Raw genomic sequence first — 16634 nt, 5'->3', positions numbered from 1 at the left:
TCAGAAAAGCTTTATCAATATGTTTTCCCTGAATTTGTCATGTTGCTGTAGGTTTCAGCTGAGTTTGTGATGGCTACAAGGTTGTGCCAGAGAACGCCGAAATTTTCATTTTTGACAGAATGTTTACCACAGACAGTTTGGTTTTGGGGATAAATGCGATAAAAGACAATAGCTGCTGGTGTGCGTCCGTAAGCCAGACATTAGGCTGGTTTTAAACTTCCTGAGTGTCGGGTAGAAATATGACATTAATGTTCCTCTGTAGAACTAGCTATATGGTTGGTGTCAACAATAGCAGATTTATTTTACACAAAATGTGGTTCCTGCACATGTGTTATTTTGGGGAATTTTTCATGAAATATTATAATTTTAAGTTTAAATGCAATCAAACTGTAACAGATGAGTGATCAGACTATCAGAAAACTGAAAACCCACTCATTTATTTATACAGTTTGGCTCTGTTTGGTTATTTTGGAGCTTTTTCCTTTTAACCCTCGTGTCTTCCTGCAGGTCAAAATTGACTCGTCTTAACGTTTGAAAATGTGGAAAAAAAATACGTTTTCACAGTGAAACTTCTGATGTCCACATTTTCAGCATTTTTGGAAAATTTTTGAACATTTTTTGGCAGGAAAGAAAATATTGGAAGTTTTACTGATATATGTAATCAACTGAGATATTTTTAGGATTTTTTTTGGCAGATTTTTACAGATTTTTTGAAAATATTTACAAGAATTTTCTTGCCAAATTTGGGGGATTTTTTAAAAAAAACTTTTAAGGGAAACTTTTAAGAAAGTTTTGGAATTTTCTTGCTGAAGGTTTTGCAAATTTTCAGAAATTTGGGGGATTTTTTTGCTGAATTTTTGGATTTTTTTCAAACAAGGAAACAATATTTTTTTGGTGCTTGTAAATGAAGACAACAGGAGGGTTAAATCTGCTCTTGAGGCGTGAGATGGTTGAGACCTTGTCTGTTACAAAGATGTCGCTGGATTTCTTTCCCTATTGTCAGCTTTTATTTTTCACACGGTGTAAAAACAGTCTTAATGAGGTCGGTCTCCTTTAACCGTCAGATGTCTGGACTTGTCTTTCTCTACAGTCGACTCTGCGGATTTCCCCTCCCCTGCCTTATCTGGCCTCCAACATGCAGAAGGATCTGCTGCGTCTGGGTTCCCGTCTGGATCCCCAGGACTCTAGCTCCCCTCTGACCCCGCCTCCCAGCGCCAGCCCCGCCTCCTCCACAGTCTCCCGCCGCTGGCGTACCGGCTCCCCGTGGCCCGGCACAGACGTGCTCGACCAGCCGGACGACGCGTTCAGCATCGAGAGGGAGGCTCGTCTGCACCGACAGGCGGCAGGTGAATCCACTACTAACCAGTGTCGCCAACTTAGCGACTTTCTCCTGAGATCTGGCGACGTTCCAAATCCTCCTGGTGATTGAGATTTTAGGTCAGATGTTCTAAATCCTCCTGGTGACTTGAGATTTTAGGTCAGATGTTCCAAATCCTCCTGGTGACTTGAGATTTTAGGTCATCTTTATCATAGTCCTCTCTCTTTTTCCATAACAAAAACAAACAAAACAAAAAACAAACAAACCAAGACTAGGAGCTTACAGCAATCGCTTTTTTCTCACAAGAAATATATACATGAGTAGAAAATACAGTGTTATTATTGTGCACGAAAGGTCAAAGTTTCAGTCATAAAAAGTCATTCCGAATAGGGGATATAAAATGAATCCATTTGTCCCAAATGATGTAAAATTGTACTTTTGAATTTGTAAAGACAGGGTTTCTGCAGGGCATTAAAAAGCATTAATAGTCATTAAGTTGTTTTTGCGAAAGTTAAGACCTTAAATGCCATTAAAAATCATTACATTTGATTCTCAGTGGCATTAAAAATTCTTTCTGCAGTTTTAAAGAAAATATTTGACAATAATATATAATTATAGACTGATTCGTCACATATGTGCATCTGCGTAAACATGCTCAAGCATTACGATAATTGTTTCCTTCCGGTCGGGTACAATTGCCAAAAACTGGTTGTTTGTAAAGTATCTGGCAGGCTGGACCAGGAGTAGGCGAGCTGGATAATGGGAAATACAAATTCCAGGAGATATGGCTAGAAATCATGGATTTCAGAGAATGACTGCAGCCCGTTGGTGGTCAGAGGTGATTTCCTGATTCAGAAATAGTGAAATGTAGAGACAGTTTTCATGTAAAAATCATCTTTTACAAAAAAAACCAAACAAACCCGTGTAATTTGTTGAGTTTGCGGTCGTGACATTGAAATTTTTACAGTCTAGCATTAAAATGGCATTAAAAAGCACTAAATTTGACTGGCTGATTTCTGCAGAAACCCTGAAAGAGTGTAAATTTTTCCATTTTAAGTATTTCCTTAACTGTTCCCAACCAATCCTCAAGAGTTGGTAGGGTTGAATTTAGCCATTTTCTTGTAATTGACTTCTTACTGGCTGCTAAGAGTGCTTGCAACAATTTTATATCCCTTTTTCTGTCCAAAGCTGAAACCAGACCCATATATAGATTGGTAAAGTCGTTAGGGATTTGAGCTTTAAAGATATCGTTCAGAGCTTTATGAATTCCAGACCAGTATTGATGCAATCTGGGACATTCCCAAAATATATGAAAATGATTTGCTTCTAAAGATCCGCATTTTCTCCAACATTCTGCATTCATATTTCTGTATTTACCCTGGCATGGGGTCCTAAAAAATCTTATAACATTTTTCAGCAGTGTTCCCTCCAGATGAATGAGTTGGTAGAAGTCCACTGAAGGATACAAAGCTTTCCAATTCTCATTTGAAATTTCAATTGCTGCTTCATGCTCCCATTTATTCTTGATACATAAAGTATTCTGGTTTTGTGCATTTAACATCCCATTATACAATTTAGAAATTCCCTTTTTTAATGAGGAATTGTAAGCTGATTTTACAATGTTGAAAAAAACTGCTTCTGTCAAAGACGGTTGTGAACTTTTACAATGCTTTTTAAAAGTCACGCATTTGGAGGAACCTGAAGAAGTCTTTCTGATCCAAACCAAACTTACTTTGCAGGGACTGGAAGTTCTGTAATATCCCTTTGTGTGTCTGGCGACTTTTTTTTGTTGAAAGCGACAGATCTAGTGACTTTTTCTGGTGTTTTGGAGACTGTGACATGAAAGCTCGGATCGTTCTGCAGTTACTGTCCTCAATGAGCAGCAGGTGGCGCTGTAAGCTCCTCCCCATCCTAAAGCACTCGTAGGCGGTCAGTCTAACCTCCCAGCAGTCCCAGCTGCAGTCTGATTAGGAGACCCACACCACTTCGCGTCCAGACGGCAAAACTGCTGCAGATCCCGTCCTGGCTGACGGAGTGGGATGAAAATGTTTTACTGTCACACTAAAATCACTGCATTTGACTCACACAGCCTTTTGTTCAAAAACATATTTAGTGGGTTTTTTACTCAGTTTTTCTCCCCCATGTTATTCCTGTCTCCTAGAATGTCCATGACAATTACATGCAAATGACCTATTACTCTAATTAGGGGATGATGTCATTTAGTGACTTCTAGTGGCTTTTAGGACAGCCAGTAGCTACTTTCCTTACTGAGGAGTTGGTGACACTGCTACAAACTCAATCTTAGCTAACCTCCTTCTGCTCTGATCAGCTGTGAATGAGGCCACCTTCACCTGGAGCGGTCAGCTGCCTCCCAGAAGCAACAAGGATCCTCTGTACTCCTGCAAGGTCTTTCTAGGAGGCGTTCCTTGGGACATCACAGAAGGTAAACCGCTGGAGCTATTTAATCGATGTATTAGATCCTACAGTTACAGTGAAATCAGTCTAACAGAAACAGGGCTGAAACGATTCCTCGAGTTATTTGAGTTATTCGATTACTAAAATTCCTCGAGACAAAATTCTCTGAAGCGAGGCTTCATTTAATCAACTCCATGCTAGACTCCAGGTCACGAAGTGACAGACCGTGGTCCGAGGTCGGACCCAGACTTCATTAGGTACAAACCAGGTCCTTAAATTTGACGGGATGCTTCTATTTTAACCAGTGCAGCTTTTCTACTGTTTACAGCAGGAGTGTCCAACCAGTCCACGGTCTAAACGGTCGTCTAAACAAGTCGTCAATGAACAAAAACCAGGACAGATTCAGCTGCTGCACAGATTATTTCTGCCTCAAATGTCTTCAGAAATACTTTTCCCTGAAGTGTTTATGAGATAAAAGAGAAAGTTTGCAGCCGATCTGCTGTGTTTATCTGACGCATCTGTTGGACTGTCGGGCTGAAAGCTCGGTCATGTGACCACGTAGTGACCCACTGAAGCTCCAGCGCTGTCATGTGACCACCTAGTGACCTGCTAGTAACCAACCACCATGCATGGGATTTTCAGATGTGGTGCGTTTACATGTGGGAAAAATGCATCTAGTGAACACGTAGCTTCACTGTAAGTTTTCTGGAAATATTCAGGCACCATGATGGAATTCCGGCATGCAGCTCAAAAAAAGACAGGACTACATTGCCAGTCGAGTTCATCTACCAATGGAATGAGGGGAACACAGCTTTTGCTCTCAACCAAACTAATGTCACTAGCCAATGGGAAGTAGAGTGGGGGCGGGTCTTAGAAAGACGTTGAGATCCAGCTGCAGGTGAGTCCATACCAGCAGCAGAGAGCGTAGTATTCAGCCAAGGATGCTCAGTCATTCTTCTTTTCCATCTATTCCTGTTTCTTTCATTCCTTCTTTCATTCTTCCTTTCCATTTGTTCCTTTCAATATTTTCTTTTACTGTATTTCTGTTTTTCTTTCTTTCTTTTTCTTCCTTTTGTTTTCTGTCTGTTTCTTCTGTCTTTTGTTCTTTCTTTCATTCTTCCTTTCTGTCTCTTTCTTTCCTGTCTGTTCTTTTTTCTTTCTTCTTTTCCATCTGTTCTTTCTGCCTTTTAAACCTTCCAGTGGCTTTTGTGGTTCAGAGTCTTGTCAAATTAAATTAGTGAAACTGTTAAAGATCATGTTAAAAATAATCGGAATTCAGTAACACTTTAGAAAATAATAAATTATTCTCTCATTCTGATCTCAGAACTTTTTCAAAGGCTTCATTTTGATATTAAAACATCAATGATGGTTTTATATCTGGTCAAAGTTTGCAGGTCTGAGCCATCTCTGTTAAAAACTAGAAACTGGTCACTAAACACACACATCTCACCTCATCCTAATTCTTTAATTAAATATATATATTTTTTAATTCCAGCTGGCCTGATCAACACGTTCAGCGGCTATGGTCCTCTGACGGTGGAGTGGCCGGGTAAGGATGGGAAACACCCTCGCTGCCCTCCTAAAGGTAATGTGGCTAAAGGTAATGAGAAGCTGGTAGGAGACTCTTATTATTCCTGGTTTTAGGGCAGCACTGTGGTGGTGGTGGTGGTGAGTTTACCTGGTGGTCGTTATGACGGTGATTCTGGGAATAACGGGAGATACAACAAGGTGCGAGAATCTGGGAGTGGATAGAAGAGAAATACCTCGTTAATTCTGCACTAAAACCAGTCTGTCTGTTTTATTCAACAGGTTTGATTTCTAGATTTCATTCTGATTGGTTTAGTGATGCACATCAACACTGCTGCAGATTAACCTGTCAAGTTTTGTGTTTAACCCTCCTGTTGTCCTCATTTACAGGCACCAAAAAATATTGTTTCCTTGTCTGAAAAAAATCCCAAAATTCTGCAAAAAATTCCCCAAATCTCTGAAAATTTGCAAAACCTTCAGGAAGAAAATTTCAATAATTCCTTAAAAGTTTCCCTTAAAAGTTTTATTTTTTAAAAAAATTCCCCAAATTTGGTAAGAAAATTCTTGTAAATACTTTTTAAAAATTAGTAAAAATCTTCCAAAAAATCCTAAAAATATCTAAAGTGATTCCATATAAATCAGTAAAACTTCGAATATTTTCTTTAAGAACATTCAAATAAAAATCAACGAAAATCCAGTGAAATTTGCTGGATTTTGGTAGATTTTTTTTGTGAATGATTGTAAACATTTTTAACACTTTTTTTTTTTCCCCACCAAAAAATGTTCAAAAATTTCCCGCAAATGTGGACATCAGAAGTTTCACTCTGAAAATATATTTTTTTCCACGTTTTCAAACTTTAAAACGGGTCATTTTGACCCGCAGGACGACACAAGGTTTAAGTGAGTGTGCAAAAATAGATTTTTTTATTTATTTTTTTTTTTTTTACAATATTTTATTGTGTTGAACGATCACTATTTAGGTCAGTTTTTCAAATCATCTTTGGTTTTCCAGAAGTTCCCTTATTTGAAGCTTCTTTCCAGCTGTTTATCTTGTACTTTTAGCTATTTATTTAAGCTTTTTTCACTACTTTAAGCGATTTCTATCCATTTAAAACATTATTATTATAAACATTATTTTTAGCTAATTATTTGAATGGTTTCTGTGTAGTTTGACACTAAATATTAGAACCAGTTACCAACTACTTTTAGCTAGACTTCTCTGCACGCTTTGACTAGTTTTCTTGACTAGTTCTGAATCACTGCACTTAGTTTCAATTTGTAAAAGTTTGACCAATTCAAAGTTCTTTACAAATGATTTACAAGCTGTAGTCTTTAAAATACCTCCTGCAGGTTCATACTAAAACCATTACCTAAAGTAATGTTGGTAATATACAGAGATAACAGTAATATCACACATAATGAAATGAATATTGCTTCTGGAAAATTACATTGAAATATTGCACATTGACAATGTTGTACAAGAAAGTGAAATAAATATAATGTTGAACTTGACCCTTGTGTCGTCCTGCGGGTCAAAATTGATCAGTTTTAAAGTTTGAAAATGTGGAAAAAAAAATATATTTTCACAGTGAAACTTCAGATGTCCACATTTTCAACATTTTTGGGAAATCTTTGAACAATTTTTTGGGGGAAAAAAATGTCAAAATGCTTAAGAACAGTCACAAAAAAAAAACAAAATCCAGCAAATTTCACTGGATTTTGGTAGATTTTTTTGTGAATATTCTTAAGAAAATATTACAAATTTCACTGATATATATGGAATCACTTTAGATATTTTTAGGATTTTTTTGGGGGGGGGGAAGATTTTTAGTCATTTTTTGAAAATATTTACAAGAATTTTCTTGCCAAATTTGGGGGATTTTTTTTTTTTTTTTTTAAAATAAAACTTTTCAGGGAAACTTTTAAGGAGTTATTGGAATTTTCTTCCAGAAGGTTTTGCAAATTTTCAGAAATTTGAAATTTTTTTGTTGAATTTTGGGATTTTTTTCAGACAAGGAAACAATATTTTTTGGTGCCTGTAAATGAAGACAACAGGAGGGTTAAAGTGAAATGTTGGACATAATGAAATGTTCGACCTGAGAATATCAAGTGTTGTAATTCACATTTTGTAGATTAAATGAAATGCTGCATGTGATACAGAAACCGATAATTCACAAACTGCTGAGAAGTAATATTCCGTATAATACTGACCTGTTGAGATCAGTGTGACGTTTTAGCCGTTTAGTTTGTACCGACGGGTTCAAAGTTTTAATGAAGAACTTTGTCAAGCCAATCACTAGACATGAAATAATCAAAGTATTTTCCTGCGTTTCTGTAGGTTATGTGTACCTGGTGTTCGAGAATGAGAAGTCTGTTCGAGCGCTGCTTCATGCCTGCACCCTGGACCCGTTTCACCCCGACGACAACAGAGAATACTACTTCAAGATGTCCAGCCGCAGGATGCGATGCAAAGATGTGAGTGGAACCAGACGAGGTGGACTCATGCGCTGAGATACAGAGCTGCTGTAATATTCAGCATCTATCACGAACATTTTACCCACCAGAACAGCCTCTCTAAAGGCATTAGTGAGCTTTTCAGAGTCATGATGGATGCAGGCTGTTGTTTGTACCTATGCTGTCCTCCCTATGAGTTTTCTGGGTTCATAGGTAGACGGTTAGCCAACGTGTGATTCCTCAAACCCAAGGCGTAACTTTTGTTACTGAAGGTCACTTTATTTCCATCGGAAAACAGACAAGTCCTGTCCAAGGCCACAACAATGAAATAAACAGGAGATGAAGCAGCAGCAGAATCTGGATCCTCTCAGGGCCCGACCAACATGAAGTGTTTTGAAAAATCCCCTGCTTTATCATAATGTTCTATGAAAAAATCAGTAGGGGGTGCTGCCGTATATGAAATTCTGCTGCAGGACAGAACAGTACATAATAGTAATAACTTTCTCAAACAGTAATTTGATCTGAATATTTCTCTGCTGTGTGTAAATCACACGTTTCCCTGAACTTCTGGACAGTAGAGCTATTTACTATTTATTAATCCAAGGAATGTGACCGTTATTTGACGATCAGCGTTGATTTGTCTGTCAGTCTGCCTGTTGGCAACATTATTCAAAAACAGACCCAACAGATTTGCATAAAATTCTCAGCGAAGGTCAGAAATGACACAAGGACCGAGTGATTAGATTTTGGCAGTGATGCAGCTTATAGACTGGCTCATGAATGTTTACAAAACTATAACTGAATAATTCCTACATTTTAAAGAAAATGTTAACAGTTTGCAGACATTTTAAAGTCATTTTGGACCCATTTTTAGTAATTTTTTTTTTAACCCTTCTCAGCCATCCGAGACCATTAACTCATCTTGGGCAGGATTTGAACAGTTAAGGAGGATTTTTTGAGCAAATTCTGGACCAATTTTGAGTCATTTCTAGTCATTTTGCACATAGTTTGAGTCATTTTTGACAAATTTTGACATTTAGAGAAAACACTTATTTTGTGAGATGAAATTTGAGTCATTTTGGACATGTTTTTATTGTTTTTAGTTGTTTTTGGAGCCCTTCTAAGCCATCCTAGATGTGATGATTAGAATGAGAATTGATGAAATGTAAATGAGGCCAGCCGTTGGTATGATTTAAAATATGTCTGATAACCGCTTTGTTTGAACAGAGCAAATGTTTTTTTTTTGTTTTTTTTTGTTTTTTCCAACTAGAGAATGTCAAACTACAGGGTGGGCCATAAGTTTCCATACATAGGATGGTTTATTTATATAATGTGCTCTATATGATTACCATTGTTTCAAAAACGCATTCATGCGTGTTTCACGCCGTTGATGAACTTGCATTAGCACAGTTGAAGTTCTGCTTGTAACGGCGTTGGCGATGCGTTCCTGGAGATGATTTATGTCTCGTATCTTCACCTGATACACCATTGCCTTCAAGTGCCCCCAAAGATAGCGTGAAACGCATCTTCTAGGGTATCTGAAAGACAAAAATATACATTTTCCTGTGTATGGAAACTCATGGCCCACCCCGTAGACCAATCTAAAAGCTGTTACCAGTTGTGCAGCATTTAATTTAGTTTTTCTCCAGTTGTTTGGACTATAAATCATTTGAAGGCGTCGTAGGAAACATTGAGCATCACTAAAACTCTAAATCACTGAATCAGTGCTCTCCATCTTGGTGAAGGTCTTTGTTTGAAAGGAATTGAGGTTCAGTAGTGATTTCTTCTGACTGTCCATCCTCCAGGTGCAGGTGATCCCATGGGTGATCTCTGACAGTAACTATGTGCGCTGTCCTGCTCAGCGTCTGGATCCCAGTAAGACGGTGTTTGTTGGAGCGCTGCATGGGATGCTGAATGCCGAGGCGCTGGCCAGCATCATGAATGACCTGTTCGGAGGCGTCATGTATGCCGGCATCGACACGGACAAGCACAAGTACCCCATAGGTGAGCACTGGTTTTTAATCTTTGAGTAAGTTAGAAACACAAAGGCTAAATTCAGCTTCGTTGACGTGTTGGCGACAGTCGAGGCATCTTTAGTAAACCTTTAGGCTGCATGTCCACTAGATTTGATTTTCCCGCATGTAAACGCGCCGCATCAGAAAATCGCAAGCATGGTGGGTGGTCACTAGGTGGTAACATGGCTGCGCGTTTACCGTGATGATCCGGCAGACACGTTGGATAAACAAAGCGGCTCGGCTACAAACTTTCTTTGATTTCAAAAACACATCAGCGAAAAGTATTTCTGAAAGCATTTGAAGCGAGAAATAATGTGCAGCAGCTGAATCTGTCCTCCTTTAAGGTCACAGACGGCTAATTTAGATGTTTGAGGACTGACCATAACATTGTCTGGTTTAACACAGTAGCCTTCATTCCTCACCAATGTGCACATAAATTGTATACAGATTGATGTCTTTTCATTATTTTTACGGAGTTAAGTCTTACTCTAAGCAGTGACCGTGAGGTGTTAAATGAGAGGGATCAAGACATTTCATGAATGTTATCCATTATGGGATGTGCACTCCACATTTCCTACAGGTTGAAGAGGTAATTGTATATTTCTAGGATGCGTAGTGTGGGAAAAAAAAAATGTCAGGAAAAGTACAGCAAAGCCTGAATAATTTTGCTTGCTTTGAGAAGCTTGAGAACAACATGCATGCTTTTTAACTTCTTGCCCTGTTTCCTCTGTCTTGCCATTTACTTTTCAGTTGTCGTGTGAGCACATTTTAGTTACTGCAAATGAATCCGGACATTATGGAACGATGCTTTGGATCTCTGCACTCTGCATCGAATTTGCATAAAGTAGAAGTCAAGTTTACTCTATGCAAATAAGCTCCAGGTAAACACACCGGATTGCAACTGGAAAAGCACCACAGCTGGACCGGCGTGCAACATGCAGTGAGTTTCGAGCTGCGATCCAGTGTGTTTACCTGGAGTGAGCAAATTCACTGCGGCGTGCAGAGATCCCACGCATCGAGAAACTTTCCTCAAACGTCTACACCATCAGTGAACTAATCCGAGGACAGATTCAGCTGCTGCACAGATTATTTCTCACCTAAAATACTTTCAGAAGTACTTTCCCTGAAGTGTTTTTGAAATAAGAGAAAATTTGCAGCCGAGCCACTTTGTGTATCCAACTCATCTGCTGGACTGTCAAGCTGAAAGCTCGGTCACGTGACCATGTAGTGGTCCGCTAGTGACCGCCCAGCATGCGTACGATTTTCAGATGCGGCACGCCGATGTGCGGGAAAATCGCATCTAGTGGACACGCACGTTTAGTCTGTTTTAGGTTTGGAAAAGGGTTAACGTTCTCTTTATATTTACATCTTTTGTGTTCAGAATTAATTTTTCCGACCAGCTTTTTGTAACTTTGACAGTCTGACTTTTCTTCCAGGCTCTGGACGTGTCACTTTCAACAATCAGCGCAGTTACCTGAAGGCTGTTTGTGCAGCGTTTGTGGAGATAAAAACACCCAAGTTTACAAAGAAGGTAGGAAAATGCAGCAGAGTTGGTGTTTTGTGCCCATTATTGGTGTTTTTTATTTTGGCAAAAAGCTCTACAGTGACTATTTATGATTCCTTTATTAAAATACACAACGAAACTTTAGTGCCTAAAGATGGAGCTTGGATAAATTCGTAAAAGATTGATCAAAACATATTCACATACACAGTTCCAGATTTTCACGATTTTTTTCCCCTAAAGGAAAGTTTAAAAAGGCACTTTAAAGTCATGTAATGGTTAAATAAGTGGTATTGAACTTGGATTGAATAAAGCATGAGTGAAAATCATAAATTAGCCTAAAAAGGTTCCATGTACACAACAAATATGTTGTCTTTTTAAAAGTGATGCTTGTGTAAACTGACTGCTGTTTCTTTTCACTCAGGTTCAGATTGACCCGTACCTGGAGGACTCCATGTGTCAAGTTTGCCTTCGCCAACCTGGACCTTTCTTCTGCAGAGACCAGGCCAGTGGAAGTCTTTCTTTAGCTAGTCTTTAGCTCGTTAGCAGCAGTTGGGTTCAGTTTATTGTCCAGCTGTTAGTGTCAGTCCAGACAACATGAAAATGGATTTAAATGTGTTTAACTTTAACTTACGCCGACTAAAGGTCAAATATTTTTCTATCACAAATGTGGGAAAATCAATTGATATTTCCAAGAACTTCCTACTTGTGTATTTTCTTTGTCATCCTGATGAGGTGAAGGTTTGAGATGATTTTGTCTAAAGGACCTGACAGAAGAGCTTAATGATTAACCCTCGTGTCGTCCTGTGGGTCAAAATTGACCCATTTTAAAGTTTGAAAATGTGGGGGGAAAAAAAAAACATTTTCACAGTGAAACTTCTGATGTCCACATTTTCAACATTTTTGGGAAATCTTTGAACATTTTTTGGTGGGGAAAAAAAGAAATGTTAAAAACATTTCTTAAGATTCACAAAAAAATCAACCAAAATCCAGCAAATTTCACTGGATTTTGGTTGATTATGTGAATGTTAAAGAAAATGAGTTTTACTGATATATATGTAATCGCTTTAGATATTTTTAGGATTTTCTCATTTTTAAAAAAAAATATTTACAAGAATTTTCTTGCCAAATTTGGGGGATTTTTTTAAAATAAAGGAATTTTTAAGGAATTATTGGAATTTTCTTCCTGAAGGTTTTGCAAATTTTTCAAAATTTGGGAAATTCTTTTGCTGAAATTTTTGGATTTTTTTCAGACAAGGAAACAATATTTTTTGGTGCCTGTAAATGAAGACAACAGGAGGGTTAAATAATTTTGATTATTTGAAATGGTGAAATCAGCTGTTTAGCATGTTGAGCCACACGTCTGATCGGTGATATTCATGTTGTCCTCGTGGTGGTCACTCTTTATGGTCTCTGGTGCTGAAGCTTCACCACGTTTTAAATCTTTTACAGTGAATATTAAACTGAAGCTTGACTTGAATCCTAATCAGTCATAATTAGTTCTAATCAGTCACTTTCCCCAAATCATTCAGTCCTCCGTAGTAATGTAAGGTATTTTTATAAGACACAAATATATTGGATAATTTCAGATTCTATTTTGCTTTACTTGAGTCTTAAGTGTTTAGTAGTGTTATAGTGGGGTACATTTAAGATGTAATCTTCACTGTAATATTGATGTTGCATCAAACATCCTGATCATTGTGGTTAAAGGACTAGTTATAATAATTCTGAGCTTTCATAGTTTTGTCCTCAGTAATTGAGTAATACTGACACTGCACTCACTATACGAAGGCAATTATTGAGATCTCGGAACAGCAATGGAGCTAAAACATGTCTCAGGAAAGGGAAACAACAGCCTTTATCCAGATTAGCAGAAATAAATTACAGAATTACCTCAACTGTTTAACTTCTGTTTACAAGTTTCAGGCTTCAGTTTTGATGTACTTCATGTGGCCTGACAGAATCTTCTTGAGTTTTACAGTTTAATGCCAGGCTACGCTCAGTTTTATCACCAAATAGAGGTTCAGATCTATTTTTAGTCTTTTGTAGGGATGTCAAATTATTTTGTGTTTTTTTTTTTTTTTTTTAACTCGTTTAAATCATTTGGTGTTTAGTGCCTGACAAAACCATTTTACTTAAAGACATTTCAAATCCTGTATATTAGCTGTAGGTGAGGCTTCTTGGCGTTTAATGCTGTAGCAACACGACGAAGCATCACTTCAGTATCCGGTGAGGGTATTAGCCAGCAGAGGGCACTGTGGAGGTTTAGCTAGTGAGGGTGGGCACCACGATAAAGTCTACTGTGAGGCTTCATGACCTCCTGGCAGCATACATGCATGGATTCAAGTTTACATCAAATAATCTTTCCCATCTCCAAGCAGCTAAGAGGCCATAAAAAGTTAAAACCACTGGTCTGAAATGAAAAGCTTGGTTTATTATCCTTGGTGTCAAATTGTAGAAGGAACGAAAACTGTCAAATGCAGCAGAGTAGAAAATATATTTCCCTCTGAAATGCAGTGGAAAATTTGAAATGGAAATTCTGAATTACAATACTAAAACACAAGTACACTTACTCAGATGTGCTCAGTTACTTTCACTGCTGATATTCAGAGATCTGTAGGAGATCTTCCTGATCTGATGGATGCTAAAATGCATCCATTATATAAGTAATCGGTTTTGAAAAAGATCAATCTGAGGCACGTGGTGAAATTCGATGTTGAATGCGTGATAAATAAAAAGCATGCTGAATTTATAGTCATCCATTTTTTTTATTGATGGTTCTGCACCGTAAAGTAAATTATTTTAAATTGCAACACGTGTGACAGCTGACGTAAACGAAAGATTGTGCTTCAGTTCTTGCCAATTATTACAAAATCGGAAAAGATTTCCTCCATGGGGTTTGGGACATCACTAGTGTTTAGTGTCGTTAACAAACCGGTAATTTACCCGGAGAGTGTAGCAACATGGACGCGTTTCTGTATTCAGCAAAGAGCTTGGTAAGGATCATAACTGATGGAAACATTAGTCGGTAAAACACATATTGTCAGAACTATAATTGCTGTTTTTAAATGGTCATTTTGAGCTTTTGTGCCTGGTTTCTTTGGAATAACTGAGCCAACATGAACCCCTCCAGGCCTGCTTCAAGTACTACTGCCGCTCCTGCTGGCACTGGCGGCACTCCATGGACATCCTGAGCAACCACCGGCCCCTGATGCGCAACCAGAAGAACCGGGACTCCAGCTAGACCGGACGGATCCGGCCGCTCTGAAGGGCCAGACGAGAAGAAGCCTCTCTTCGGGGCGACGCTGCCCGCCAAGGAGAACACGAGCGCCGGGCCCTCGAGGCTCCGCGGCGCTCCACCAGGCACTGGGGATATCACTGTAGAAAATGTTCACTTTTGCACTTGCTCCATTTTTGCTGTTCACAGTGGCACTATGCACAGTGACCTTGTTGGAAGAGACAAGGGGCCCTTCACACTTATGCATTTTCCCAGACTTGTGGCCAGATGGAAAGATGGGAGTCAGCCTAAGGTTAAGAAGTGGATAAAAATGCCATTTCTTTTTTTGTTTTTCCTGCTTTTCTTTGTTTTTGTTTCCATGTTTTGCATAGTGAAGAGCGATCACGCAGGTCTCATTGCCATCACTGGCAGATGCCATACAGTGCCTTTAACTTTTTATTTCTCCCTCCTCCCTCCCCCAGTTGGCGTCTGTTTTTTCCTGTGCAAGCCAGCTGGCGTTTCTTACTTTTGAGAGTTGAATGTTGGGCTTCATTTAACCGGTCGCATTTCAGACATTTTTACGCAGTTTTTTACTAATTTGTACACAAACGGTTTTAAGTCATGACATGAAAATTTTGAACAGAATTCTACCAGGCGGCTGTTTATGGGAAAACCCCCCTTTTATTTTCCTGCTTTTTTTTCCCCTCATACATTTTTCTGTGGCTGTTAACTTTTCTTTTTTTAATTTGCCCTCCCAAATTTCAACTGAACGGGCACAAATGTTGGATGTACTACCTTACCTTGCTCTGTTGGTCCAGTTACATTAAATGTGTGTAACCGTAGAACTCAGCGGCGATCTGTCGTGTTCTTTCAAGCAGCCGATGATCCCGTTGAAACTAGATTGAATGAATCATTTAACTGTACATAGTTTTGATTTTTGCACTTTTTAATTTGCACGTGTGGAGAGGTGGCAGTGGTTTTTAATCACTTTTGTACGTCAGCAGGGGGACGTTAGAACAGCTGCTTGTTTCCTGTTGAATGTAAGAACTTCCACTGAGCTGATGATGATGATTAATTATCCAGAGCTTGAGTAGACCCCAGTAAACACCCTGATGCTTTCTTATCCCATTTTGCCTTCCTGTTCCGGTTGGATATAAATGCATAGTAAGCTGTGTGCCAAAGACAAAGTGTCTTTTCTTTATCCATTAGGTTGTCATGCTGAGCTTGTTGTCCCTTAGCCCAGCTGCTTTTTAGAGTTTTGAAAGTCTACCTCATTGTGGTCTGCCAAGTTTGCTGCTACTTACAGTTGTGGAGTATGTTCAGATTGGGCACAATAAAGGTGTTTAAGCATTACCAGCAGCCTCTGGACTCTTCTTTAATGGAGCTGTTCTTTCTTGCTTGTAGCTCAGGAGTTGTATGTCTGGAAGATGGTGATATAGTCGTGACCAAGAGTTTACCTACAACCGGGACCATGGATATTACTGCAGTCTTGAGTATCGAATGACTTATAACTGAGTTTTCCATGCCGGCATCACTGAAATGTGTCCTAATTAAACTGTCATGCATTGTGGTTCTTTTATGTATCAAAAATTTACAGTCAGCAACTTGGATTTTCAGTTTTAGTGATGTAGAAAGTTGTGTACATTTTTCTCAGTGGGATGGAGTCTTAACTACTTGAGTGATTGTGATCGACTACAGCTGGTGACTCCTGAGAAATTTTAAATAAAACCCATTTGGTACTCGTCAGACTCGGACACAAACTCTAGTGGTAAAGTCTGTGGAGTTGAGTAGAAATCTGAAAGCGCAGATCATTGATGTGATCGAGTCACTTGGAGCCTTTACAAAGCAGTGACATCCCAACAAACTAAGTATAAAGTTCATGGTCCGGTTGTGTTACTGCCACCATCAGGAAGAAAACACAACTACCACCTGCTGCTGAGAGACGGTTGGTCAGGGTGGTCAAGCCGACCCAGAATCTCCAAAAAGCAGGTCTGAATGAACTAGAAGCTGTGCAGATGTCGTTATGTTTTATGTCGTCATGGGCTGAGAGGCTGTAAGAAGAAATCTTTTCCTCAAGTTGAACCTTAAAGCTGGACTGAAGGTTGCTGCTGTTCACATGGACAAAGAAAAGACCTTCTGGAGGAAAGATCTGTGGTCAGATGCTACAGGGCTATGGTGAGAAAGTGG

General features: G+C 38.9%; 1 protein-coding gene across 3 annotated transcripts in view; it reads left to right on the top strand.

The window, feature by feature from the left end:
• Window positions 1-15800, top strand: part of cpeb1b (cytoplasmic polyadenylation element binding protein 1b) — a 28841-nt gene extending 13041 nt beyond the window's left edge. For 2 of the 3 annotated variants that reach the window (XM_023263981.2, XM_035945316.2), the window contains 8 exons: window positions 1091-1346; window positions 3648-3761; window positions 5229-5333; window positions 7599-7735; window positions 9520-9718; window positions 11166-11260; window positions 11655-11735; window positions 14364-15800. In XM_023263981.2, coding sequence (XP_023119749.1) covers window positions 1091-1346; window positions 3648-3761; window positions 5229-5333; window positions 7599-7735; window positions 9520-9718; window positions 11166-11260; window positions 11655-11735; window positions 14364-14474 — 1098 coding nt within the window. In that variant the 3' untranslated portion in view covers window positions 14475-15800. The remainder of the gene's footprint in view (window positions 1-1090; window positions 1347-3647; window positions 3762-5228; window positions 5334-7598; window positions 7736-9519; window positions 9719-11165; window positions 11261-11654; window positions 11736-14363) is intronic. The other variant, XM_035945315.2, reaches the window with a different exon arrangement.
• The last annotated feature ends 834 nt before the right edge of the window (window positions 15801-16634 follow it).

The sequence above is a fragment of the Amphiprion ocellaris genome, chromosome 1 (genome assembly GCF_022539595.1).
Source record: "Amphiprion ocellaris isolate individual 3 ecotype Okinawa chromosome 1, ASM2253959v1, whole genome shotgun sequence".
In the NCBI taxonomy this organism is placed as follows: Eukaryota; Metazoa; Chordata; class Actinopteri; family Pomacentridae; genus Amphiprion; species Amphiprion ocellaris.
The sequence above is the reverse complement of the archived record's forward strand: the minus strand, read 5'-3'. Positions and strand labels throughout refer to the sequence as shown.